General features: G+C 43.1%; 1 protein-coding gene across 5 annotated transcripts in view; it reads right to left on the bottom strand.

Annotated features, from left to right (window-relative positions):
• Nucleotides 1-23,885, bottom strand: part of hecw2a (HECT, C2 and WW domain containing E3 ubiquitin protein ligase 2a) — a 50,401-nt gene extending 26,516 nt beyond the window's left edge. For 3 of the 5 annotated variants that reach the window (XR_004826121.2, XM_035773125.2, XM_035773128.2), the window contains exons 1-7: nt 23,216-23,739; nt 11,020-11,833; nt 4,733-4,840; nt 4,146-4,240; nt 3,985-4,054; nt 2,912-3,081; nt 2,309-2,448 (exon numbers count right to left, since the gene is read on the bottom strand). Coding sequence is in view for 4 of the 5 variants with exons in the window: in XM_035773125.2 (XP_035629018.1) it covers nt 2,309-2,448; nt 2,912-3,081; nt 3,985-4,054; nt 4,146-4,240; nt 4,733-4,840; nt 11,020-11,419 (983 nt within the window). In the remaining variant the exon portion in view is untranslated. The other 2 variants (XM_035773127.2, XM_035773126.2) reach the window with 2 other exon arrangements.
• Between the last annotated feature and the right edge of the window lie 1,171 nt (nt 23,886-25,056).

Below are 25,056 nucleotides of genomic sequence, written 5' to 3'. Positions count from 1 at the left end.
AACTATAATATAAGACATATGGAATCATGTTGTATCCAAAAAAAGTGTTAAAGAAATTCAAAATATATTTACATTTGAGATTCTTCAAATAGGGTGAAGGAAAAGCAGCAAACACGTGCTCAGCATATGTGTGAGCTCCTTCAAGACTGTTGGAAAAGCATTCCAGGTGAAGCTGGTTGAGAGAATGCCAAGAGTGTGCAAAGCTGTCATCAAGGCAAAGGACGGCTATTTGAAGAATCTCAAATATATTTAGATTGGTTAAACACTATTTTGGTTATTACATGATTCCATACAGTGGGGAGAACAAGTATTTGATACACTGCCGATTTTGCAGGTTTTCCTACTTACACAGCATGTAGAGGTCTGTAATTTTTATCATAGGTACACTTCAACTGTTAGAGACGGAATCTAAAACAAAAAATCACATTGTATGATTTTTAAGTAATTCATTTGCATTTTATTGCATGACATAAGTATTTGATCACCTACCAACCAGTAAGAATTCCGGCTCTCACAGACCTGTTAGTTTTTCTTTAAGAATCCCTCCTGTTCTCCACTCATTACCTGTATTAACTGCACCTGTTTGAACTCGTTACCTGTATAAAAGACACCTGTCTGTCACGCCTTGGTCATAGTGTTTTGTGTTTTCGTTATATATTTGGTCAGGCCAGGGTGTGACATGGGTTTATGTTGTGTTTCGTATTGGGGGTTTTGTAGGTATTGGTATTGCGGCTGAGTAGGGGTGTAGCATAGGTTGGCTGCCTGAGGCGGTTCTCAATCAGAGTCAGGTGATTCTCATTGTCTCTGATTGGGAACCGTATTTAGGTAGCCTGGGTTTCTCTTTGTATTTCGTGGGTGATTGTTCCTGTCTCTGTGTAGTGTTCACCAGATAGGCTGTAATAGAACACGTTCCGTTTGTTGTTTTCGTATCTTTCAGTTATTTTCATGTATCGCTATTCTTTCATTAAAGACATGAGTAACCACCATGCCGCATTTCGGTCCGACTCTCTTTCTACAAACGAAGAACGCCGATACACTGTCCACACACTCAATCAAACAGACTCCAACCACTCCACAATGGCCAAGACCAGAGAGCTGTGTAAGGACATCAGGGATAACATTTTAGACCTGCAGAAGCCTGGGATGGGCTACAGGACAAAAGGCAAGCAGCTTGGTGAGAAGGCAACAACTGTTGGCGCAATTATTAGAAAATGGAAGAAGTTCAAGATGACGGTCAATCACCCTTGGTCTGAGGCTCCATGCAAGATCTCACCTCGCATCAATGATCATGAGGAAGGTGAGGGATCAGCCCAGAACTACACGGCAGGACCTGGTCAATGGCCTGAAGAGAGCTGGGACCACAGTCTCAAAGAAAACCATTAGTAACACACACGCAGTCATGGATTAAAATCCTGCAGCGCAAGATCCCCCTGCTCAAGCCAGCGCATGTCCAGGCCCGTCTGAAGTTTTCCAATGACCATCTGAATGATCCTGAGGAGGAATGAGAGAAGGTCATGTGGTCTGATGAGACAAAAATAGAGCTTTTTGGTCTAAACTCCACTCGCCGTGTTTGGAGGAAGAAGGATGAGTACAACCCCAAGAACACCATCCTAACCGTGAAGCATGGAGGTGGACATCATTCTTTGGGGATGCTTTTCTGCAAAGGGGACAGGACGACTGCACCGTATTGAGGGGAGGATGGAAGGGCCCATGTATCGCAAGATCTTGGCCAACAACCTCCTTCCCTCAGTAAGAGCATTGAAGATGGGTCGTGGCTGGGTCTTCCAGCATGACAACGACCAGAAACACACAGCCAGGGCAACTAAGGAGTGGCTCCGTAAGAAGCATCTCAAGGCCTTGGAGTGGCCTAGCCAGTTTCCAGACCTGAACCCAATAGAAAATGTTTGGAGGGAGCTGAAAGTCCGCATTGCCCAGCGACAGCCCGAAACCTGAAGGATCTGGAGTAGGTCTGTATGGAGAAGTGGGCCAAAATCCCTGCTGCAGTATGTGAAAACCAGGTCAAGAACTACAGGACCAAATATTAAGTTCTGCTTTTCTGATGTATCAAATACTTATGTCATGCAATAAAATGCTACATGCTTTGTAAGTAGGAAAACCTGCAAAATCGGCAATGTATCAAATACTTGTTCTTCCCACTGTACGTGTTATTTCATAGTTTTGATGTCTTCACTATTATTCTACAATGTAGAAAATAGTACAAATAAAGAAAAACCTTTGAATGAGGTGGTGTTCTAAAACTTTGATCGGTAGTGTATGCATGGGTGCGTCCGTTTGCCATGTTACCTACCCAGGTATCTTCTCAATCAGCCTCTGGACAGGAATGGTCAGCTGACCAAGGAAGCGCTTGATGATTGGTCGACTTTTGGCAAACTTGTCCTTCACCTCGATGTTCAGAATATCTGTCATCAGTGCTACGAAAGTGTATTTCTACAGAGGGAGGGAGACACAGACTGTTAGAACATGTTTCTATGAGCTGGCTTTTTCCAAAAATAGATTTTTTTAATGGTAAACAAGAAGTGAATTGCGGCAATCAAAGGTTCAGATCCAATTTAAGTGGACAGCAACTTAATCAGAATTCTGAAGTTCAGCATGGACAGCGACCATCTGAGACGCCAAGCGAGACACAAAAAGGGAAAGCCTTGCTCGGCTCCCCATTAACTCTTTATTTGGAAGACCAGGGATGGGCAACCCCAAAAGGTTAGCGGATGCATGTGTGGGTATGGATGTGGATACGCAGACCCGCAAGCCACATCAGCCCCTCATGAGGAGTTCAGATTGTGTGCCCCCCACCCCTATCAAATGTACCAATCCCTGACCTAGTCTCTTCAGCCATATTGATTTCAAATGTCTAACCTTCACAATTTTGTAAATAATAGGGAATATAGATCACCTCTCCGTGCCACTTAGGGTTGGTGGTGTTGGCGATGATGGCGGAGCGTCTCTCCTGTCCATGGTGGCTGAAGGTGGGGAAGCCGCTCCTCTTCCCAGGGTGGATGGACATCTTCAGATAGGGATCCGGGTTGAAGAACATTCCCTTCTTCAGCCCCACCGCACGCATATCTACACAGAGGAAGATTATCATCACATCAGGGGATGTATGTATCAACAGGATCAGAGTAGGAGTGCTGAGTCAGGATTGGTTTAGCCTTTTAGAGCACAATAAATAAGACTACATGGACAGGGGGACCTGATCATAGATCCTAATTCCGACTCTGAGACTCTTATACATACAGTACGGCCCCAGGTCCTTCACTGAGCATTGTCTGAGGCTTTGACAAAACAAAATTGGAGGCTAAACTGCCAACCAGAGGGGGCCAGTGTGTGGAGATAGAAGAGGACGGGCTTTGATGCCATTCCATTTATTCCATTCCAGCCATTACAATGAGCCCATCTTCTAATATCTCCACCAAACATATCCTCTCTGCAAATGCATTGATGAAGGTTGTGAAACAGCAACACATTGGCAGTAGACATTATGTTTATCTTTTTTGGTTTTTTTTTACTTTCCAAAATGAAGATGCCAAGCCGTTTCAATAATGGCTTTTATCTGCAACTATATCATACACGTTTAACCAAGTCCAATTTCTTGTCAATGTCACAAGCCAGGGAAACCAAAGAGCACCTTACTATATGAACTAGTATTGCAATTGGAGCGTGAACAGAACAACCTACTGCGTTTTTACACATTTTCTGAGGTTTATTGCAAAGGAAGGATGATATACATATATGCAAAGTTAGAACCTCTTATTTTCAAGTGGGAATAACACACGAGGAGGAATAAAAGGTCAAATAAAGTGGTAGATTAATATGATGAGATTTATCAATAAATGACCAAAGCAATTTGCTGCCAAAACGTTGACAATCTTCTACTAAATCATTTGAAATGAAACTATAGTGTGTGCACCTTTTCTAAGACAGAGTCAATGAGGACATTTACTTGGTTTTAGCCAAACCACACCTCACCCGTTAAAGTAAAGCTGATTAGTTTGCGAGGATGATCTGTGGATGACTGCCCCTCACTTTGACCTTCTCCCTGAGAGACACCGAGAAGTTGTATAAACATGATAACAGTCGTAAAACACACACACACACACACACACACACACACACACACACACACACACCAGGACTCCAGGGTTTTTCACAGTGATGCAGGGGGTGGTTGCTCTCAGGGCTCCACTGACACCGTGGTAGTACTTGAAGCAGATCCTGGTCTCAGCTAGAGGGAAATAGAAAGATTCATGATATGAACACAACTTCTCTTTTCCTCTCCTCACCAACTCTTTTGCTGGCTGTATCTCAATTGTGAGACATGACTTCTAATCTTGCTTGTTAAGAGGGTAGTATGTACAGAGTAATGCAAACATCTTGCTCACAAATACTTGTATTCACATGTATTACAGAACTAACAATTCAATTAAAAGTAGTGTACTATGTAATTGCAGTGTAATTACCTTTCCAGTAGTTAACCATGAAATAATGGCCCTATGGGCCTTGCTCAAAAGTAGTGCACTACATAAGGAATAGGGTGCTATTTGGAACAAAAACCTGTTAATTAAGCGTTGCCTCTCCCCCTTTGTTAATCTCATCACATTGGACTGCACTTTTTGCTCAAAGACATTTTGAAGCTTCAATTCCACATCATACTTGATCATATTAAAGCTTTCTTTCCTTCACTCCCTCTCCTCTCGTTTTCTCTCCTCCCACTCACCGTCCATGAAGTAAGGACCAGGCTCCAGTCTCCAGACAATCTGACCCCTCTGTGTCCCATTCACCCCGCGATTCTTACAGTCCCACACATTAGACGGGCTGGTCTCATCTGAGCCGGCCAGGGAACAAAAAAGCTTTGTCAGACACTCAGTTTGTGTGTTTGGTTCTAAATGAGTAAAAACATGCATGTTTTGTGGTCTATAAAGACGTGAGAGTGACAGACAAAATGTTTAATTTTTGAAAAACTAGAAAATGGTGGACGCCAATGAACACTATAATGTTACGGTCAGATATTTATTGAACAGCACATATCTACACTCCACATTGCAGCCTTATCATAACCCCTGTTCCATGTAAACTCAGCAAAAAAAATAAGTGTCCTCTCACTGTCAACTGCGTTTATTTTCAGCAAACTTAACATGTGTAAATATATGTATGAACATAAGTTTCAACAACAGACAAACTGAACAAGTTGTGACTAACAGAAATTGAATAATGTGTCCCTGAACAAAGGGGGGTCAAAATCAAAAGTAACAGTCAATGCAGCTGGAGGCCACACCAGATACTAAGTACTGCAGTGCATCTCCTCCTCATGGACTGCACCAGATTTGCCAGTTCTTGCTGTGAGATGTTACCCCACTCTTCCACCAAGGCACCTGCAAGTTCCCGGACATTCCTGGGTGGTTGGCCCTAGCCCTCACCCTTCCGATCCAACAGGTCCCAGACGTGCCCAATGGGATTGAGATCCGGGCTCGACGCTGGCCATGGCAGACCACTGACATTCCTGTCTTGCAGGAAATCACGCACAGAACGAGCAGTATGGCTGGTGGAATTGTCATGCTGGAGGGTCATGTCAGGATGAGCCTGCAGGTAGGGTACCACATGAGGGAGGAGGATGTCTTCCCTGTAACGCACAGCATTGAAATTGCCTGCAATGACAACAAGCTCTGTCCAATGATGCTGTGACACACCACCCCAGACCATGACGGACCCTCCACCTCCAAATCGATCCCGCTCCAGAGTACAGGAGTAACGCTCATTCCTTCAACGATAAATGTGAATCAGACTATCACCCCTGATTCGTCAGAGAAGAGCACTTTTTGCCAGTCCTGTCTGGTCCAGCGACGGTGGGTTTGTGCACATAGGCGACGTGGTTGGACTACAAGCCCTCAGTCCAGCGTCTCTCAGTCTATTGTGGATAGTCTGAGCGCTGATGGAGGGATTGTGTTTTCCTGGTAGTTGCTGCCATACTGTGCCTGTCCCACAGGTGTGATGTTCGAATGTACCGATCCTGTGCAGGTGTTGTTATACGTGGTCTGCCACTGCGAGGACGATCAGCTGTCTCTCCTGTCTCCCTGTAGCGCTGTCTTAGATGTCTCACAGTACGGACATTGCAATGTATTGCCCTGGCCACATCTGCAGTCCTTTTGCAACATGCCTAAGGCATGGTCACGCAGATGAGCTGGGACCCTAGGCATCTTCTCTTTTGCCGTTTTTCAGAGTAGTAGAAAGGCCTCTTTCATGTCCTAAGGTTTCATAACTGACCTTAATTGCCTACCATCTGTCTTACCGACCGTTCCACAGGTGCATGTTCATTAATTGTTTATTGAACAAGTATGGGAATCAGTGTTAAACCCGTTACAATTAAGATATTTTGATTTTTACGATTGATCTTTGACAGGGTCCTGAAAAAGGGATGTTTCTTTTTCCCCCCCTGAGTTTATAATGTCTGTTTTGCCCTATACCATAACCTTAGATACGTCAAACTTCAGACAATTATCCTTTAATTCGTAAATGTAGTGCCTAAAATACTTTCTCTACAACCTCTAACACAAAGGACAAGAAATTGCAACCTCCCACAGTGTTAAAACCGAAGGAATTCCGCTGTACGTAGCACTTTCACGTCAGGCTGAACTGAACAAGCACGAAGCAGCATGATGTGGGGGAAAAGATGTGGAGGAGGAGGAGAGATATCATTGAATGTCTGCTTAGTTGTGGAAAGTGGGAAAGCACACAACACTCTGGGGGGATTAATACCCTGACGCTAGTAATGAAGTGCATGATAGCTTTGTGATCGATAGCTAGAGGGATCCCTGCATGGATTGCCTTCTCTGCTTACTCCCTCCCTCTCATATTTTCACCTGACAGGGATGATTGGGATCTCTCTTCCTTAAAGGAGGAAATCCAGACAGGTCAAGGGGCAGGTGGATAGAGGATTCAGAAGATTCTGGAGGTTGACTGACTCGTCCCACAGCCAATTATTATATTGGTAAACTGGTAAATTAGTATTAGAGAGGAGTCTTAGACAAGCCTAATGTGGTTGCTTATAGTTTGTGTTAGATAAATACTATTTAGTTTGTTGCCTGAAAGTATTTAGTGGACATGTATGCTCGCATGGAACCGAATTGGTTATACTGTAGGTTCAAAACAATGTGGTTCATTATATTAAAAAGTTGGAGAAGTTGTTTTTTCACTGCAATATTTAACAAGTAGCCTTATACAGTGTGCCGCTTAATGTATAATGAACAAAAATATTAACGCAACAAATTCAAAGATCTTACTGAGTTACAGTTCATTAGGACATCAGTCAATTTAAATTAATTCATTAGGCCCTAATCTATGGATTTCACATGACTGGGAATACAGATATGCATCCTCACAATGGGCCTCAGGATCTTTTCAAGATATTTCTGTGCATTCCAACTGCAACTGTGTTCATTGTCCGTAGCTTATGCCTGCCCATACCATAACCCCACCACCATCACGAGGCACTCATGTTCACAAACGTTGACATCAGCAAACCGCTTGCCCACACGATGCCATACAAGTGGTCTGCGGTTGTGAGGCCGGTTGGACGTACTGCCAAATTCTCTAATAAAACGGAGGCTTATTGTAGAAAAAGGCCCATGGAGTTGGTGGAATAATCCTTTAATTCATTGCCATTTACTCAGCTGGGCCAGGGGCGCTTTAATTAGGTCAGGTGGACATGTCCGACAGATCTCAACTCCATAAAAGGAGGAAAAGGCCATCGCCTGATCTCGCTGCTTTCTCTTCCTTAACTCCATCTCATCCAGAAGTTCTGTGCGTCCATGAATCCACGTAAGTCCACCGACTCTGTTACCTTTCTGAATTATCTGTGGCGATCGGGAGAGTGGGCCATCATATATTGTTAATAGTTATTACCGCAGAGCGCAGCTTGGAGCGCAGCTTCACATTACACAATATGTTTGAATTGTCAATGATCACGGCCCTACGGCTCCTCATAGGCCAGTCATGCAATCGATATGGTTCATGTGTATTGAAATTAATTATATGGACACATGAAGACAATTGAAAGAGTGAAATGAGAAACGTCATTGTTTGCTAACTGATTGACTTTTATCATGGGGATTATAGATTGTATTGTATTCACCGTTTGTATTCTTTCATGATTTATGATAAATAGTTACGAGCCTAAATGACTTGCGGATGATTACTATTGACTTGTTAATGAACTGGACTGTTGAATTCCCTAAATTATGTTAATAATGAATGATATGATTTGATCTTTGATTATGAATTTGATTGGATACATGTTATTTGTTTCCTTTGTGATGCAGCACAGACTACTCAGTAAATATACCACTTTAAGGTTAAAGGAATTCCTGCCTCAGTCTCATCCATTCCTCTGTCACCTGACACGTGACCACCTGTTCACCTTCACTGTCAGTCATCCTACCTGTCCAGCTACCCACACAGATTTCACTAATCTTTCACTTATGATAGAGAAATTAACATTCAATCCTCTGGCAATAGCTCTGGTGGACATTCCTGCAACCAGCATGCCAATTGCAAGCTCCTCAAAACTTGAGATATCTGTGGCATTGGGTTGTGATAAAACTGCACATTTTAGGATGGCCTTTTATTGTCCGCAGCATAAGGTGCACCTGTGTAATGATCATGCTGTTTAATCAGTTTATTGATATGCCACACCTGTCAGGTGGATGGTTTATATTTGCAATGGAGAAAGGCTCAGTAACAAGGATGTTAACTACATATGGAAACATTCTGGGATCTTTATTTTCAGCTCATGAAACATGGGACCAACAATGTACATGTTGCGTTCATATTTTTGTTGGGTGTAGTTTACAATCAAAATCCGGACTCTAAGCAGGGCTATTAAACAGTGCATTCGGAAAGTTTTTTAAACAACTAGACTTTTTCCACATTGTGTTAGGTTACAGCCTTATTCTAAAATAGATTAAATAGATTTTTTTCCACCTCAATCTACACGCAACACCCCATAATGACAAAGCAAAAACAGTTTTTGAAAATGTATAAACTTAAAAACAGAAATACCTTATTTACATAAATATTCAGACCCATTTCTATGACACTCGAAATTGAGCTCAGGTGCATCTTGTTTCCATTGATTATCCTTGAGATGTTTCTAAAACTTGATTGGAGTCCATCTGTGGTAAATGCAATTGATTGGACATGAATTGGAAAGAAACAAACCTGTCTATATAAGGTCCCACAGTTGACAGTGAATGTCAGAGCAAAAACCAAGCCAGGAGGTCGAAATAATTGTCCGTAGAGCACCGAGCCAAGGATTGTGTCGAGGCACAGATCTGGGGAAGGGTACCAAAAAAATGCCTGCAGCATTCAAGGTCCCGAAGAACACAGTGGCCTCATCATTATTAAACAAAAGAAGCCTGGAACCAGTGTAATGTACTTAAGTCGTTTTTTGGCGTATCTGTACTTTACATTTACATTTTGACAACTTTTACTTCACTACATTCCTAAAGAAATGATGTACTTTTTACTCTATACATCTTCCCTAACACCCAAAAGTTGTTTACATTTTGATTGCTTACCAGGACAGACAATTGTATAATTCACACACGTATGAAGAGAACATCCCTGGTCATCCCAACTGCATCTGATCTGGCAGACTCACTAAACACATGCTGCATTTGAAAATTGTCGAGTGGAGCGTGCCCCTGGCTATCCGTAATTTAAAAAATACAAGAAAATGGTCCTCTGGTTTGCTTAATATAAGGAATTTGAAGTGATTTATACTTCTGATATTTAAGTATATTTTAGCAATTACACTTACTTTTGAAAGGTAAGTATATTTAAAACCAAATACTTTGACTTGAACCAAATAATTCACTTGAGTCATTTTCTAATGATGCGGTATCTATACATTTACTCAAAACCTGCTCCAGAGTGCTGAGGACCTCAGACTGGGGTGAAGGGTCATCTTCCAACAGGACAACGGCCCTAAGCACACAGCCAAGACAACGCAGGAGTGGCTTCAGGACAAGTCTCTGAATGTCCTTGACTGGTCCAGCCAGAGCCCGGACTTGAACCCGATCAAACATCTCTGGAAATAGCTGTGCAGCAACACTCCCTATCCAACCTGACAGAGCTTGAGAGGATCTGCAGAGAAGAATGGGAGAAACTGCAAAATATAGGTGTACCAAGCTTGTAGCGTCATACCCAAGACGAGGAGACTGTAATCACTGCCAAAGGTGCTTGAACAAAGTATTGAGTTGGGTCTAAAATACTTATGTAAATGTTATATTTTATTTGATACATTAGAAAAAATAACTTTTGTGTGTGTAGATTGATGGGGGACGGGACAATTGAATAATTTTTTGACTAAGACTGTAACATAACAAAATGTGGAAAAAGTAAAGAGGTCTGAAAAATGTCCGAATGCACTGTATTGGAGACCACCCAGGATAGTCTAGGTGTATATGATATGTGGTGGTCCAAGTCAGATGTATGTGTTGACTCAGGCTTCCCTTCTGTGGAACTTCAACAGCTCCAATTTCATTATTTACTCTGTAGTCTCCTGCACCAGAGACATGCATTTCTCAACTCTACATAACTTGCTAGAATCAGCAAGTCCTACACAACAGCTTGGATCAGTTCAGTCAGATCAATAGTATTAGTTAAAACGTTTGCCTTGTCAGTCCAAATCAAATAAATAGTATTACAATAAAAAAGTGAGCATTTATTTAAACCTTTGATTCAATGCTCCACAAGTAGCTGGATAAGGTAAACTAGTGTTCTACCTTATTCTGGCGGTGTACCCCTGGGGTTGACCATTTTTGTTTACACCTGTACTAACACAACTGATTCATTTAATCAAGGGCTATATCATTAGTTGAATAAGATTATGTTGTACTGGACAACAACATTACTATGTATCCCTGGGGGCAACCAGTTCATGTGTTCTACTTTAAACGTTCCTAGTTACTAACTACCATTGTGAAATGAGCATGCTGAGTGTCTCACCGATGTGGTAGAGGCCAATCCAGTCGGTGGCATCCACCTCCTCCTTGATGTCCCAGGAGATGACCAGGTTCTCGCCCCTACCCAGCGTGAACTCCAGCGTGGACGCCGTCAGCGACGAACGGCTCTGCGACGTCACCAGGTCCGTGTCACTGTTGGCCCTCGGGAGGCCAATGGGGCTACTCACCACGGAAGCCATGTCCCCGGCGGCGCCACCGCGCTCTGCCAGGCACCGAAGGTTCTCCGGGCTGAGTGTGTGTCGCAGGTGCGGGCTGCGCCTCCGAGGCGCTGACAGGTGCTCCCGTCCCAAGTGTCCGGACAATCCGTGTGCATTGTGGGGGTGGGCCGCGTGGGGATGGTTACGGGTCCTTGGAAGGACCGCTGTGGCAAGTGAGGGACGCATGGTGGCTGCGGGGGAAAGGCCAAAGCAGGAAGTTTGGAGTTGTTGTTACAGGAGCTGGCAAAAGGTTGGTGGGGATTAGATAACCGGAGACCCTTGGTCTTGGTGGTTGGGTTACGCTTCAAAGATGCGGTCTACCTCACTTAACTATGGTAGATTGCTACAGCTTTAGCTTTCAGATGGTGGTGTTAATAATGTTTCATGTGGAGGCTGCAGAAGTTATCCTTCCATAAAAGCTCTGCACTGTGTTGTACCTAAAGTTCTGACCAAGCCCTCTCTGGCCAATGTAAAAAAAAATATTATTCCTGGAGTGCAGTGAACAATCCAGGAGCAAAGACAGGTGGAAGACAGCCAGCGTTGTCCACTCTGCTACCTTACGCTGTCCAACAAGCAACGGTTGAGACAGAGAGCCCAATACTAGGAAAGAGAAGACAAAATGGAGAGGAAAATGAGGGACGGGGGCAGACAGACGAAGTGAAACAAAGAACAAAACGTCAGTACTCTTAACCGATGCACTGCATGCACAGCAAAAACAATGAACACTGGACAACTCTCAGCGAAATGCAATCACGAGATCCCTGAACAAGCATTTGTCACCACCAGACTGCGATGTGGTGTCACAGAACCAGTCACCAATGCATTTATAGTACATTGCCGCCTAGGCCTAGCCATTCTAATTTACACACCGAGTGATTCTCTCTTTCCTAATCAACATTACAAATGAATGACGAAATTACATCAGGAAAGCTGGGTTAAGGCAAAACTGCTGATTGTTTCATCTCTCCTTCTAAATAAAATGCATGCAAATGACAAAATCTAAAACAGGATTTGTTGTATTAGAGACACGTTTCCATAACAATAACAACGTCCCAATGTACTGTTTTGAGAACTGATTGTCGTCCTCTCTCGCTTACTATGACTCTTCCCCTCTCTCCCTCCGTGCTTTGTGGAGTCTGTCAGATTGACTGCCCCAGAAAAAGGAAGTGGAGATCCAGCAGAGAAAGGGAGCTTTAACTGCCTCCCTGGAAGATCTTAAATCAGCAAAGGTGTCTAGGGGATATCAGGGGGACGACTGTCTGATTGGCTGTCCGATTCTGAACCACAACTGTTCAGTATGAAAAGGGAGACATTGAATCATAAAGTCACATAGGAGCTTATTTTAGATGTGCTGAGCAACAACCAAGGTATTTTGGAAGATTAGCTATAATTTGAGCTAATGCTAGCACCAGTAATTTCTGATTTGGGATGATCTATGCTGGGATCATCTCATCGTCTGTTCAGCACTATTATAACCAACTAAGCTGTTGTGGGTGCGGACCATTACACAGTACTGTAGCTCCTTGGTAAATTTAAATTATGATCTCTGTTGAACAAATTTACAGTACATTAGCAAAGGTATGTGGACACATGCTTGTCGAACATCTCATTCCAAAATCATGAGCATTGACATTGAGTTGGTCCCACCTATGCTGCTATAACAGCCTTCACTCTTCTAGGAAGGCTTTCCACTAGATGTTTTTCCAACTTAATTGAGGAAAATAAGAACAATACGAAATGTATTTTTGATACTGTCGCAAAGCCAACTAAAAAGCAGCATTCCCCAAGTGAGGATGGCTTTCACTTCAACAGTAATAAATTAATGAACTTCTTTGAGGAAAAGATCATGATTATTAGAAAGCAAATTCCTTCAAAGCTCAGTTGTCCTGAGTCTGCACAACTCTGCCAGGACCAAGGATCAAGAGAGACACGCAAGTGTTTTAGTACTATATCTCTTGACACAATGATTAAAATAATCATGGCCTCTAAACCTTCAAGCTGCATACTGGACCCTATTCCAACTAAACTACTGAAGGAGCTGCTTCCTGTGCTTGGCCCTCCTATGTTGAACCTAATAAACAGCTCTCTATCCACCGGATGTGTACCAAACTCACTAAAAGTGGCAGTAATAAAGCCTCTCTTGAAAAAGCCAAACCTTGACCCAGAAAATAATAAAAAACTGTCGGCCTATATTGAATCTTCCATTCCTCTCAAAATTTTTAGAAAAGGCTGTTGCGCAGCAACTCCCTGCCTTCCTGAAGACAAACAATGTATATGAAATGCTTCAGTCTGGTTTTAGACCCCATCATAGCACTGAGACTGCACTTGTGAAGGTGATAAATTACCTTTTAATGGCATCAGACCGAGGCTCTGCATCTGACCTCGTGCTCCTAGACCTCAGTGCTGCTTTTGATACCATCGATCACCACATTCTTTTGGAAAGATTGGAAACCCAAATTGGTCTACACGGACAAGTTCTGGCCTGGTTTAGATCTTATCTGTCGGAAAGATAGTTGGTCTCTGAATGGTTTGTCCCTGACAAATCAACTGTAAATGTCGGTGTTCCTCAAGGTTCCATTTTAGGACCACTATTGTTCTCACTATATATTTTATGTAATTCGAAAACATAATGTTAACTTTCACTGCTATGCGTATGACACACAGCTGTACATTTCAATGAAACATGGTGAAGCCCCAAAATTACCCTCACTTAGAAGCCTGTGTTTCAGACAAAATGAAGTGGATGGCTGCAAAATGTATACTTTTAAACTTGGACAAAACAGAGATGCTTGTTCTAGGTCCCAAGAAACAAAGAGATCTTCTGTTGAATCTGTCAATTACTCTTACATGGTTGTACAGTCGTCTCAAATAAAACTGTGAAGGACCTCTGCGTTACTCTGGACCCTGATCTCTCTTTTGACAAACATATCAAGACTGTTTGAAGGACAGCTTTTTTCCATCTACGTAACATTGCAAAAATCCAAAACTTTCTGTCCAAAAATGTAGAAAAATGTATCCATGCTTTTGTTAGTTCTAGGTTAGACTACTGCAATGCTCTACTTTCCTTCTACCCGGATAAAGCACTAAATAAACTTCAGTTAGTGCTAAATACGGCTGCTAGAATCCTGACGAGAATCAAAAAATGTGATAATATTACTCCAGTGCTAGCCTCCCTACACTGGCTTCCTGTCAAGGCAAGGGCTGATTTCAAGGTTTTACTGCTAACCTACAAAGCATTACATGGGCTTGCTCCTACTTATCTGTTTGATTTGGTCCTGCCGTACATACCTACACGTACGCTATGGTTACAAGACGCAGGCCTCCTAATAGTCCCTAGAATTTCTAAGCAAACAGCTGGAGGCAGGGCTTTCTCCTATAGAGCTCCATTTTTTATGGCAGGTTCTGCCTACCCATGAGAGAGACACAAATTCGGTCTCAACCTTTAAGTCTTTACTGAAGACTCATCTCTTCAGTGGGTCATATGATTGAGTGTAGTCTGGCCCAGGAGTGTGAAGGTGAACGGAAAGGCTCTGGAGCAACGAACCGTCCTTGCTGTCTCTGCCTGGCCGGTTCCCCTCTTTCCACTGGGATTATCTGCCCCTGTTACAGGGGCTGGTCTTTGGCAAAGTGGGTGGGGTTATATCCTTCCTTTTTGGCCCTGTCCGGGGGTATCATCGGATGGGGACACAGTGTCTCCTGACCCCTCCTGTCTCAGCCTCCAGTATTTATGCTGCAGTAGTTTGTGTCGGGGGGCTAGGGGCAGTTTGTTATATCTGGAGTATTTCTCCTGTCTTATCCGGTGTCCTGTGTGAATTGAAGTATGCCCTCTCTAATTCTCTCTTTCTTTCTTTCTCTCTCTCGGAGGACCTGGGCCGTAGGACCATGCCTCAGGACTACCTGGCATCCTTGCTGTCCCCAGTCCACTTGGCCGTGCTGCTGCTCCAGTTTCAACTGTTCTGCCTGCAGCTATGGAATCCTGACCTGTTCACCGGCTGTGCTACCTGTCCCAGACCTATTATTTGACCATGCTGGTCATTTATGAACATTTGAACATCTTGGCCATGTTCTGTTATAATCTCCACACGGCACAGCCAGAAAAGGACTGGCCACCCCTCATAGCCTGGTTCCTCTAGGTTTCTTCCTTGGTTTTGGCCTTTCTAGGGAGTTTTACCTAGCCAACGTGCTTCAACACCTGCATTGCTTGACGTTTTAGGCTGGGTTTCTGTTCTGACATCGGCTGATGTAAAAAGGGCTTTACAAATACATTTGATTGATTGATAACTCTGCAGCAGGAGACAAAGGTCACTGCCTTACTTGGGTTTCCTATAAGCCCCTAGTGCGAATGTTGACATATCTGAATCAGACAGGAAACGGTTCTAAGGGCCAGTTCAGAGAATGCCACCTAGACTTTTCCTCTGCTTCTGTGCTGGGTGGTGTCTCCCTGCTGAAACTTATTATATACCGGATAGGTTTTTGATTAACAAAAAGGAGAGCAGTGAAGTCAATCTGGAAACTCCTGTAACAGAAGTGTAATGTCTTACATTGTGCACATCTGCAATATCATCAGTTCATCCTGCTGCCCGAGGCAACATATCACGGAATCTCAGTCTCATAGTGATTTACAGTGAATGATCCATGTTGCTCAGTGCGACATTACATGAGAAGAGAGGTCATGCATGTGTGAGATGATTGCCTGTGTGTCCAGACTGATACTGGAGAAAGGAATGCTTGCATGGATGTCCCTGAGTCAACAAGACTATTCAACTGGGGAAGACGTGCATGCAGGCACAAATCGATACAGTGAGGCAAAAAAGTATTTAGTCAGCCACCAATTGTGCAAGTTCTCCCACTTAAAAAGATGAGAGGCCTGTAATTTTCATCATAGGTACACTTCAACTATGACAGACCTAGGCAGTCTCCAGATCTCAACCCCATAGAAAAGGGAGTTGTTGAAAATCCGTGTTGCCCAGCAACAGCCCCAAAACATCACTGCTCTAGAGGAGATCCGCATGGAGGAATGAGCCAAAATACCAGCAACAGTGTGTGAAAACCTTGTGAAGACTTACAGAAAACGTTTGACCTCTGTCATTGCCAACAAAGGGTATATAACAAAGTATTGAGATAAACTTTTGTTATTGACCAAATACTTATATTCCACCATAATTTGCAAATAAATTCATTAAAAATCCTACAATGTGATTTTCTGGATTTATTTTTTTTCTCATTTTGTCTGTCATAGTTGAAGTGTACCTATGATAAATTACAGGCCTCATCTTTTTAAGTGGGAGAACTTGCACAATTGGTGGCTGACTAAATACTTTTTTGCCCCACTGTATGTACACAGCTACATGTGCGCGCGCGTGCACACACACACTTGTGGGAGAAGGAGCATTTTGAGTAATTTTGAGTCGAGAGAGAGAAAAGTCTGTACACTTGAATGGTAGTTATGCAACTGTTCTTGAGGTCAGTCCTCAAATTCCTTCCATGTCTGTATGCTGTTGTTTTCTCTAATTTGAGTGGGAAAGGTCTGGGTTATGTCTGTCTCACTGAGCCAACGGGATAAGGAGCCTGTTCACTGCCTCTATACACAGTACAGGGGCCTTGACCAGCCTTCCTTTCCTTGAAATAAATAATGGCTCTTACATGACTGGATAGGTGAACGCTAGGCTTCTGCTACAACGCTTTAATCCATCATGTCATGTGAGATCTGTGATTGATTTGCATCTAGGATGTAAAGAAGGAAGCAAGTATTCATTTTAAAGATGCAAAACAAGGCCATGGTAACCATTTATGTTTAGGACAAAAAATAGCAGATTCCAAAGGTTGGTAAAGAAAATAATAATAATAATAATGCTCTTCTTTATTGGGACCCACAAAAACCCATCTGGTGCTTTGAGATTTTGGTTATAACTGTGTGAAAGAGTATTATTAGGCCTATAAATAAATAATCAGTTCCATTTTGAACTTGTTGGGCACCAGGTTTATGGTAAAGCCATAGATTCCTATTGTTGGGCAAGAATACCAGAGCCATTCTGTTGGGTACAAATACTGGTTGAATAAACATTGCTTCCACATCATTGAAATGAAAAAATGCAACAATTAACGATTTTACTTAGTTACAGTTCATATAAAGGAAACCGGTCAATTGAAAAAAATGAATTAGGCCCTAATCTATGGATTTCACATGACTGGGCAGGGGTGCCGCCACGGGTGGGACCCAGGCCCACCCACTGGGAAGCCAGGCACAGACAATCAGATTATGTTTCTCCCCAACAAAGGGCTTTATTACAGACAGAAATACTTCTTTGTTTCATCAGCTGTCTGTGTGGCCAGTCTCAGACGATCCCACAGGTGAAGAAGCTGGATGTGGAGGTCCTGGGTTTGCGTGGTTACACGTGGTCTGCGGTTGGGAGAACAGTTGGACGGACTGCCAAATTCTCTAAAACAAAGTTGGAGGTGGCTTATGGTAGTGAAATAAACATTACATTCTCTGGCAACAGCTCTGGTGGACATTCCTGCAGTCAGCATGCCAATTGCACGCTCCCTCAAAACATCTGAGGTATTGTGTTCTGTGACAAAACTGCAGGAGGATGCATCTTGGCAAATGACGAATTCTCACTAAACAGGAATGTAAAAACATTTTAGAGAAAAGCTTTTTCAGTTAATGAAACCAACACATTACATAGTGCGTGTTGTTTATATATATCAATGTAACTCCAAGTCAATCACATTTCTGTGAAATCAAACTGTCCACTTAGGACGCAACACCGATTGACAATACATTTCACATGCTGTTGTGCAAATGGAATAGACAACAGGTGGAAATTATAGGCAATTCGCACGACAATAAAGGAGTGGTTCTGTAGGTGGGGACCATAGACCACTTCTCAGTTTCTATGCTTCCTGGCTGATGTTTTGGTCACTTTTGAATGCTGGCGGTGCTTTCACTCTAGTGGTAGCATGAGACAGAGTCTACAACCCACACAAGTGGATGGCACATCAATGCGAGCTGTGGCAAGAAGGTTTGCTGTGTCTGTCAGCGTAGTGTCCAGAGCATGGAGGCGCTACCAGGAGACAGGCCAGTACATCAGGAGACATGGAGGAGGCCAACAACCCAGCAGCAGGACCGCTACCTCCGCCTTTGTGCAAGGAGGAGCAGGAGGAGCACTGCCAGAGCCCTGCAAAATGACCTCCAGCAGGCCAAAAATGTGCATGCGTCTGCTCAAACGGTCAGAAACTCCATGAGGGTGGTATGAGGGCCCGACGTCCACAGGTGGGGGTTGTGCTTAGAGCCCAACACCATGCAGGACGTTTGGCATTTGCCAGAGAACACCAAGATTGGCAAATTCGCCACTGGCGCCCTGTGCTCTTCACAGATGAAAGCAGGTTCACACTGAGCACATGTGACAGACGTGACAGTCTGGAGACGCCGTGGAGAACGTTCTGCTGCCTGCAACATCCTCCAGCATGACCGGTTTGGCGGTGGGTCAGTCATGGTGTGGGGTGGCATTTCTTTGGGGGGCCGCACAGCCCTCCATGTGCTCGCCAGAGGTAGCCTGACTGCCATTAGGTACCGAGATTAGATCCTCAGACCCCCCATATGTTGGTGAGGTTGGCCCTGGGTTCCTCCCAATGCAAGACAATGCTAGACCTCGTGTGGCTGGAGTGTGTCAGCAGTTCCTGCAAGAGGAAGGCATAGATGCTAGGGACTGGCCCGCCCGTTCCCCAGACCTGAGTCCAATTGAGCACATCTGGGACATCATGTCTCGCTCCATCCACCAACGCCACGTTGCACCAGACTGTCCAGGAGTTGGCGGATGCTTTAGTCCAGGTCTGGGAGGAGATCCCTCAGGAGACCATCCGCCACCTCATCAGGAGCATGCCCAGGCATTGTAGAGAGGTCATACAGGCATGTGGAGGCCACACACACTACTATATATATACATCACACTATTTATTTTTGTGTCTGATAAAAGGTGAATCAGTGTGGTAAAAGGAATTTGGGTATTTCTTTTTTTACTCAACATTTTACCTAAATCCAATGACATGGTAAAATGTTATGTTGAACTGATGTCTGTGCACGGTTGGATAAGCAAAAGGTTGAATTCTCTTCATTATTTTAGAAATGCTATCTTCCTACAGCCCTTCTTTGAAGGAAAGTCACTGATCTGATAAGACTAGATCGGTCAAAGATATGTTGTGGGGCCCTTGCTTTCTCCTGTCCAGTCATGTTAAATCAATAATTATTTAAAAGGAAATAAGGAAAGAAGACTGAAATTGTAAAGTATTATAGTGAATGGCAGGAGTGGGTAAAGTCATCTCCCTTAGGGAGTTTGTAACATCCCAGCACTTCACCATTAAAAGTGACTCACGCCTCAGATCTGGGACCCACTTCAATGGCCACACAGGGTGACATCTCATTTTGACACCAATGTAGCAAACGATGGGGGTGATTACCTCCCCGAATGGGAATGCTACCTGGTTTCCCTGATCGCAAAACAGCTAGCAATAAACCTTGTGGAAGTTCACAACTATCGTATTTATGTTGGAAGTTGGTGAGAATTTTTTTTTTTTTTAAATAGGATGGATGGAATAAGAATATTGTTGTTCTTGGCAATTGACCCACATTCTACCAACACCACTGCACACCTAGACAGTGGGAAAGGTGTCCCTTTCGCTCTCTTTACACCTCTGTGTCCCTGTTAGAGGGTGGGTGGCCATGTGAATATTGATTGACACATGTCCGTCTTCCAGGCTTCCTGTCGATATTCTGTCCAGAGGAGATTTGGGCCTTTCAAGGCCAAAAAAACTCAGGGAGGATAGTAAAGTGCACACACTTCCATGCCTAAAACACATCTTGCCAAGGAGAAGTGCTGAATCTTCACAATGCAAGGCACTGTTCAAAGCACACACACAAACATGGACTCCCCTTATATCAGGCGCAGGGGGGTGGGTGTGTGTACATGCTGACAGTAGCATGTTAGCAAGTGTGTGCTCAGTATTGTTTTGATATTTGAACTGATGGCACAGACTTGTATTGGTTATCAAATACTGTAATTTAAACAGCTAGCACACACTAACTATACTTCTACACAGTGTTTTTCAACATGGATACACCTTGCTCTGAGTGTATTCACCGAGGACGTTTTCTTGAGTGCGTTCTCGTGAGGATGAGTGTGGAGAACGCATAAAACATTACATTTGAGAAGCACTCGCACTCCCTCTACTGTATTGCCTCACACTGCATCTCCCCATTCACTGAACCTGCTTCCAGCCATGACAATGGCAACAATAGAGACGAAACAAGATACACATGAAGCAAACATTTTACTTCAGAATTATTAGCTAGATATGTGATAATGTAGCTAACCTGATAGTTTAATAGGCAAAAATGACCTAAAACTAATGTTACATAAGGTAGATGTCAATTCTTCATGGGTAGCTAGCTAACAATTCTTTGTGGCTATCTGGCTAGCTAACAGTAGTACCTAGCCAGTTATCCCTATTGACATATTATGGGCTTGCGATCTACGGTGTGTAGGCAGGTAAACATGCCCGAAACAGCATGTCATTATTAACGTATGAAGATTAAATATTGTAGTCAGAAAACATAAGAGATGTGGATAGGCAGCATTTAATTCTGAAGTTAGACTGTATTTTCTCTCACTTCAGCTCAAATAATGTGGTTGCGTCATATTTCTTTGCATATTTCCATTGAAGCTTGCATCGATGCATGCTTCAAAATATGTACTAATGGAATATGCATTTGAGAAGTGCCTTACGGGCTCCGTTTCGCACACTTTGATTTGGACTCATACTCCGACCCTCCCGTGTGGTAGTCCGCATTTTGAGAACACCCAGGCATTGTATCTATGACGCATACACGTACAGTACTCTCAGAGCCACAAATAAAAACACATGCAGAATGCACTCACAGTCCACACAGCTATAATATGATATGCTGTAAATTAAGCATGCTAATGTTACTGTGGATATAGGCTAATCATTGACCTGTTCACTATGGGTACTGCAGTTCATATGAACGTGTAAGCTTTAATGATGCACTGAAGCCTCATAATAATGAATGCAGTTCTGACTCGCTATGAGAGCAATAACTGTATACTGTGCCAGGGTTTGTCATGGCTACTTCATTGGCTGCTTCCCCATGGGAATACTTGCCTGGAATGAGTCACATGCTGAGAGGTATCCCACAATGACCTGCAATGCGAGTGAGCACCACGGAAGCTCACTTCCTGTTTTCATGCAGTACCCCTTTAGAACGCTGATATTTGTATAAACAATGGAAGAAGGCTACTAACATATGCACATTAATCTGCACCTTAATTTTACACTTATACACACAGACAGAAAGACACGCAGGGTCAAGAAAAAACATATGAAACAAGCATGTACAGCCAAACCAGACACATCCATTTAACCTGTTCTCACTCTCCCCTACTGTACATCACTTTGTCCAACTACACCTGCACTGCATGACCCCACAAAACAGATGGCGACAAAGACAGCCTGAGACAACCAGGGACAATACGATGGAAAATGTACCATTCTGGGTCAAAGTTGTCCATTCGAACAGACCTAGGATCAGCTCATCTTCTCTGAATCCTCACCTTAGCGCCACTTGTTTTAACCATGACATTTTGAGTTTGATTAATGTCATGATCTGAGTTCAAATGGAAATTATCTTAACCCTGTCTGTGACTACATCCATCCAAGTGAAGATTGGCAGGACTATTTGAAATTCAATATAAGATGCTACTGTTTGCTTTGATATAAACTAACGTAGCAGCCGTAAAAGAAAGAGTAGAGTGGAGTTCCCACATCTGCTTTTCTGCAAAAAAAGAAGCTAGGTTGAATTAGCTGCATCCCTGAAAACTGGATGCATCCGGTTGTTGGCAACTAAGCCTAGCTTTGACACATCCTGAGTGTATCACTGATCTGACCTGATTTGTATACTATACTGTACTATACTGGTGACTATACTGTATGTAAAGGCCAGGGGGGCACAGTTCTTGTCCTCAGTGGCTGCAGTCCGGCTTCTTTTCATCTCTCCCTGTACTGGCACTGAATTGATCAATTAAATGCACTGATTTCCCAACTAATGTACACACATGAAGGCTTTTGGTTTTGACATTGAGCCGATTCGAGACTAATTCATGTCGTATACACATCCACCATAGTTGCTGCAATGTTCTGAGCCAGCACAGTATGGTTTGAGTCTGCATGATATTGTGAAAGGGTAATAGTTTCCTCTTCCCAGGTCTTAAATCAGTGTCAGGTGAACAGGATAGAACGATAACGAGCAGACACGTCAGCCCTTGAAGACTGGAGCTGTGACACCCTGGTTGTAGGCATAACAAACTCCCTCATAACATCTGAAATAATGGCATGATGTCAATGCTCAGCTGCATAGCGCATGGAGTGAGCATTATGCTGTAATCCCCAGGGCATTACGCAGCCACAAAGTTATGTTACAATGGGTAGTCTATACCACCTACAGAGAAGTATCATGTTTTATAGCCTGCTCTCAATATTGACAGGTGAATTGAACACATCTTACTATATTACCTACAAGGCAAGTTCGCCTACATCAATTAATTAGCATGTCAACACGTTAGGCTTCTCTCGTGCTGTCGAGGCCACGGGCGCATTGCTTTGCACACATTACTGAATAGGGACCGCACTGAACAGTATGCGATCATTGCTCGCTATTGGTTTAGGCTACTCTGGGAATTCCCTACGTCAATTCTTAATGCAAATCTCCTTGACAAGACGCAGGTTATAAAATCAATCAATTTCACTTAATTGAAAGTGATAACATGCACAACATGACACTATTCACATGTAACGGTTTGGCTATACTAACAGATGTAAAGTCCTTCGGTCACCATCCTAAACGATAATAAAATGCCACATGAAATACTGACCACGGGTGTATCCATGGGTAGTATACCCATTGCTTACCTTTTGCGCAGAGGTGCGATAAAACAGACGTACACAAATTAAACGCGAGCATAGCCTTTATCCGCAGTTATGGTGTGGATATCACGATGGTTTTGTTACCTCTCTGTGCAGTCTCGGATTTATGGACAGGCGGGATACCGCTTTAGGAGACCCAAGTCCAGGCCAAATATGTAGAGGCAGCCTGGGTGTGAGTCATGTATAGCATCGGTATCTCTCCTCCGGTTGGCAGTAATGTTGGCGTGAAATTTTTAGGCTGCGGAGGCTGGACGGCCTTCTTGTAGGAGGCTGTCAGTGTCTAAAGGTGCGCGCTAGAAACACAATAGCCCCTTATTATTACGACCACAACGTTCGTTTTGTCGTCTTTTCAATGTATAGCTTTCTATGGTTTTGCATCGCAATGCGTATTCCACACACTCAGCCATACTATCCGAATCATCTTCCCTGCCAGCAGATGCTCAAATCCGAACGCCCTATCCCGCAAGCAACACAGATTTGAAGCCGAACCAACAGAGTAAGATGGCAAATGTAACCTACCTAATTATTGCAGTTTGTCTAACAGGGGTCATTATGGAATTATTCATAATATACCCGATGCGTAAGCCGTGCCTCCTCTGTTGAAATGGGCGGTGACTTAAAGGAGATAGACCCAGCCTGCAGAGCTGTGTATGGCGGCCTGGCTGTGCAACCTGGTCTCAGAGTATTTTGTAGTATTCTGTACGTAAATCAGACCCGCCTACTGTTTTTGTGGTGAAGGTTTTACGTTTAATATGTTACATCTAATATATGAGACCAGGTTGGTGTGTTGGAACGCGTGCATGCACGTCTCATATAGGCAGTGGCGATTTTTGCATATACATTTTGGTGGGGCAAACTAAAACATATATTTTAGATGCATGCCAGCAAACCCACTGCACAACACCAAACAATACATTAATTACACTCTAATGGTGACAAACGGTGCCCACACAGTCCCAACACCTTACCACATTTACATTACCACTGCTATACCGGTTAATTAATCAGCCTAATTTACTGCGTTTAAAAAAAAACATAGCTGATATGGCTGACTTGCTTAAACAAATTAGGTTCCTACTGATAATTGAGATGTACAAACTATGACATAAGGGGATGATGAGCAGATAATAGACTTGATACTACCCATCCCGCATGCGGGAGCGTAATCATAGCCTCAAAACTAATTAGCATAACGCAGCGGACATAAATCTTCCTAGAAAATGTTCCTATTCATGAAAATCACAAATGAAATATATTGAGACACAGCTTAGCCTTTTGTTAATCATACTGTCATCTCAGATTTTTAAAATATGCTTTTACAGTCAACGTTAGACAAGCATTTGTGTAAGTTTATCATGGCATAATGCTATGGCTAGGCTCTGCTAGCATCAGGCAACATTTTCACGAAAATAAGAAAAGCAATCAAATTAAATAATTTACCTTTAAAGAACTTCGGATGTTTTCCCTCAGGAGACTCCCAGTTAGATAGCAAATGTTCCTTTTTTCCAAAAATATTATTTTTGTAGGCGAAATAGCTCTGCGTTTGTTCTTTAGGTTTGGCTGAGAAATCGACCGGAAAATGCAGTCACTACAACGCCAAACTTTTTTCCAAATTAGCTCCATAATATCGACAGAAACATGGCAAACGTTGTTTAGAATCAATCCTCAAGGTGTTTTTCACATATATATATTCGATAATATATCCGTCGGGACAATTGGTTTCTCATAAGAAGCGATTGGAAAAATGGCTACTTGTGTACTTTATGCAAGATTTTCTGCGGGAGCCATCATGTGACCACTTGCTCAATGTGGTTCCTTACGGCTAT

The sequence above is a fragment of the Oncorhynchus keta genome, chromosome 7 (genome assembly GCF_023373465.1).
Source record: "Oncorhynchus keta strain PuntledgeMale-10-30-2019 chromosome 7, Oket_V2, whole genome shotgun sequence".
Classification (NCBI taxonomy): domain Eukaryota; kingdom Metazoa; phylum Chordata; class Actinopteri; order Salmoniformes; family Salmonidae; genus Oncorhynchus; species Oncorhynchus keta.
The sequence above is the reverse complement of the archived record's forward strand: the minus strand, read 5'-3'. Positions and strand labels throughout refer to the sequence as shown.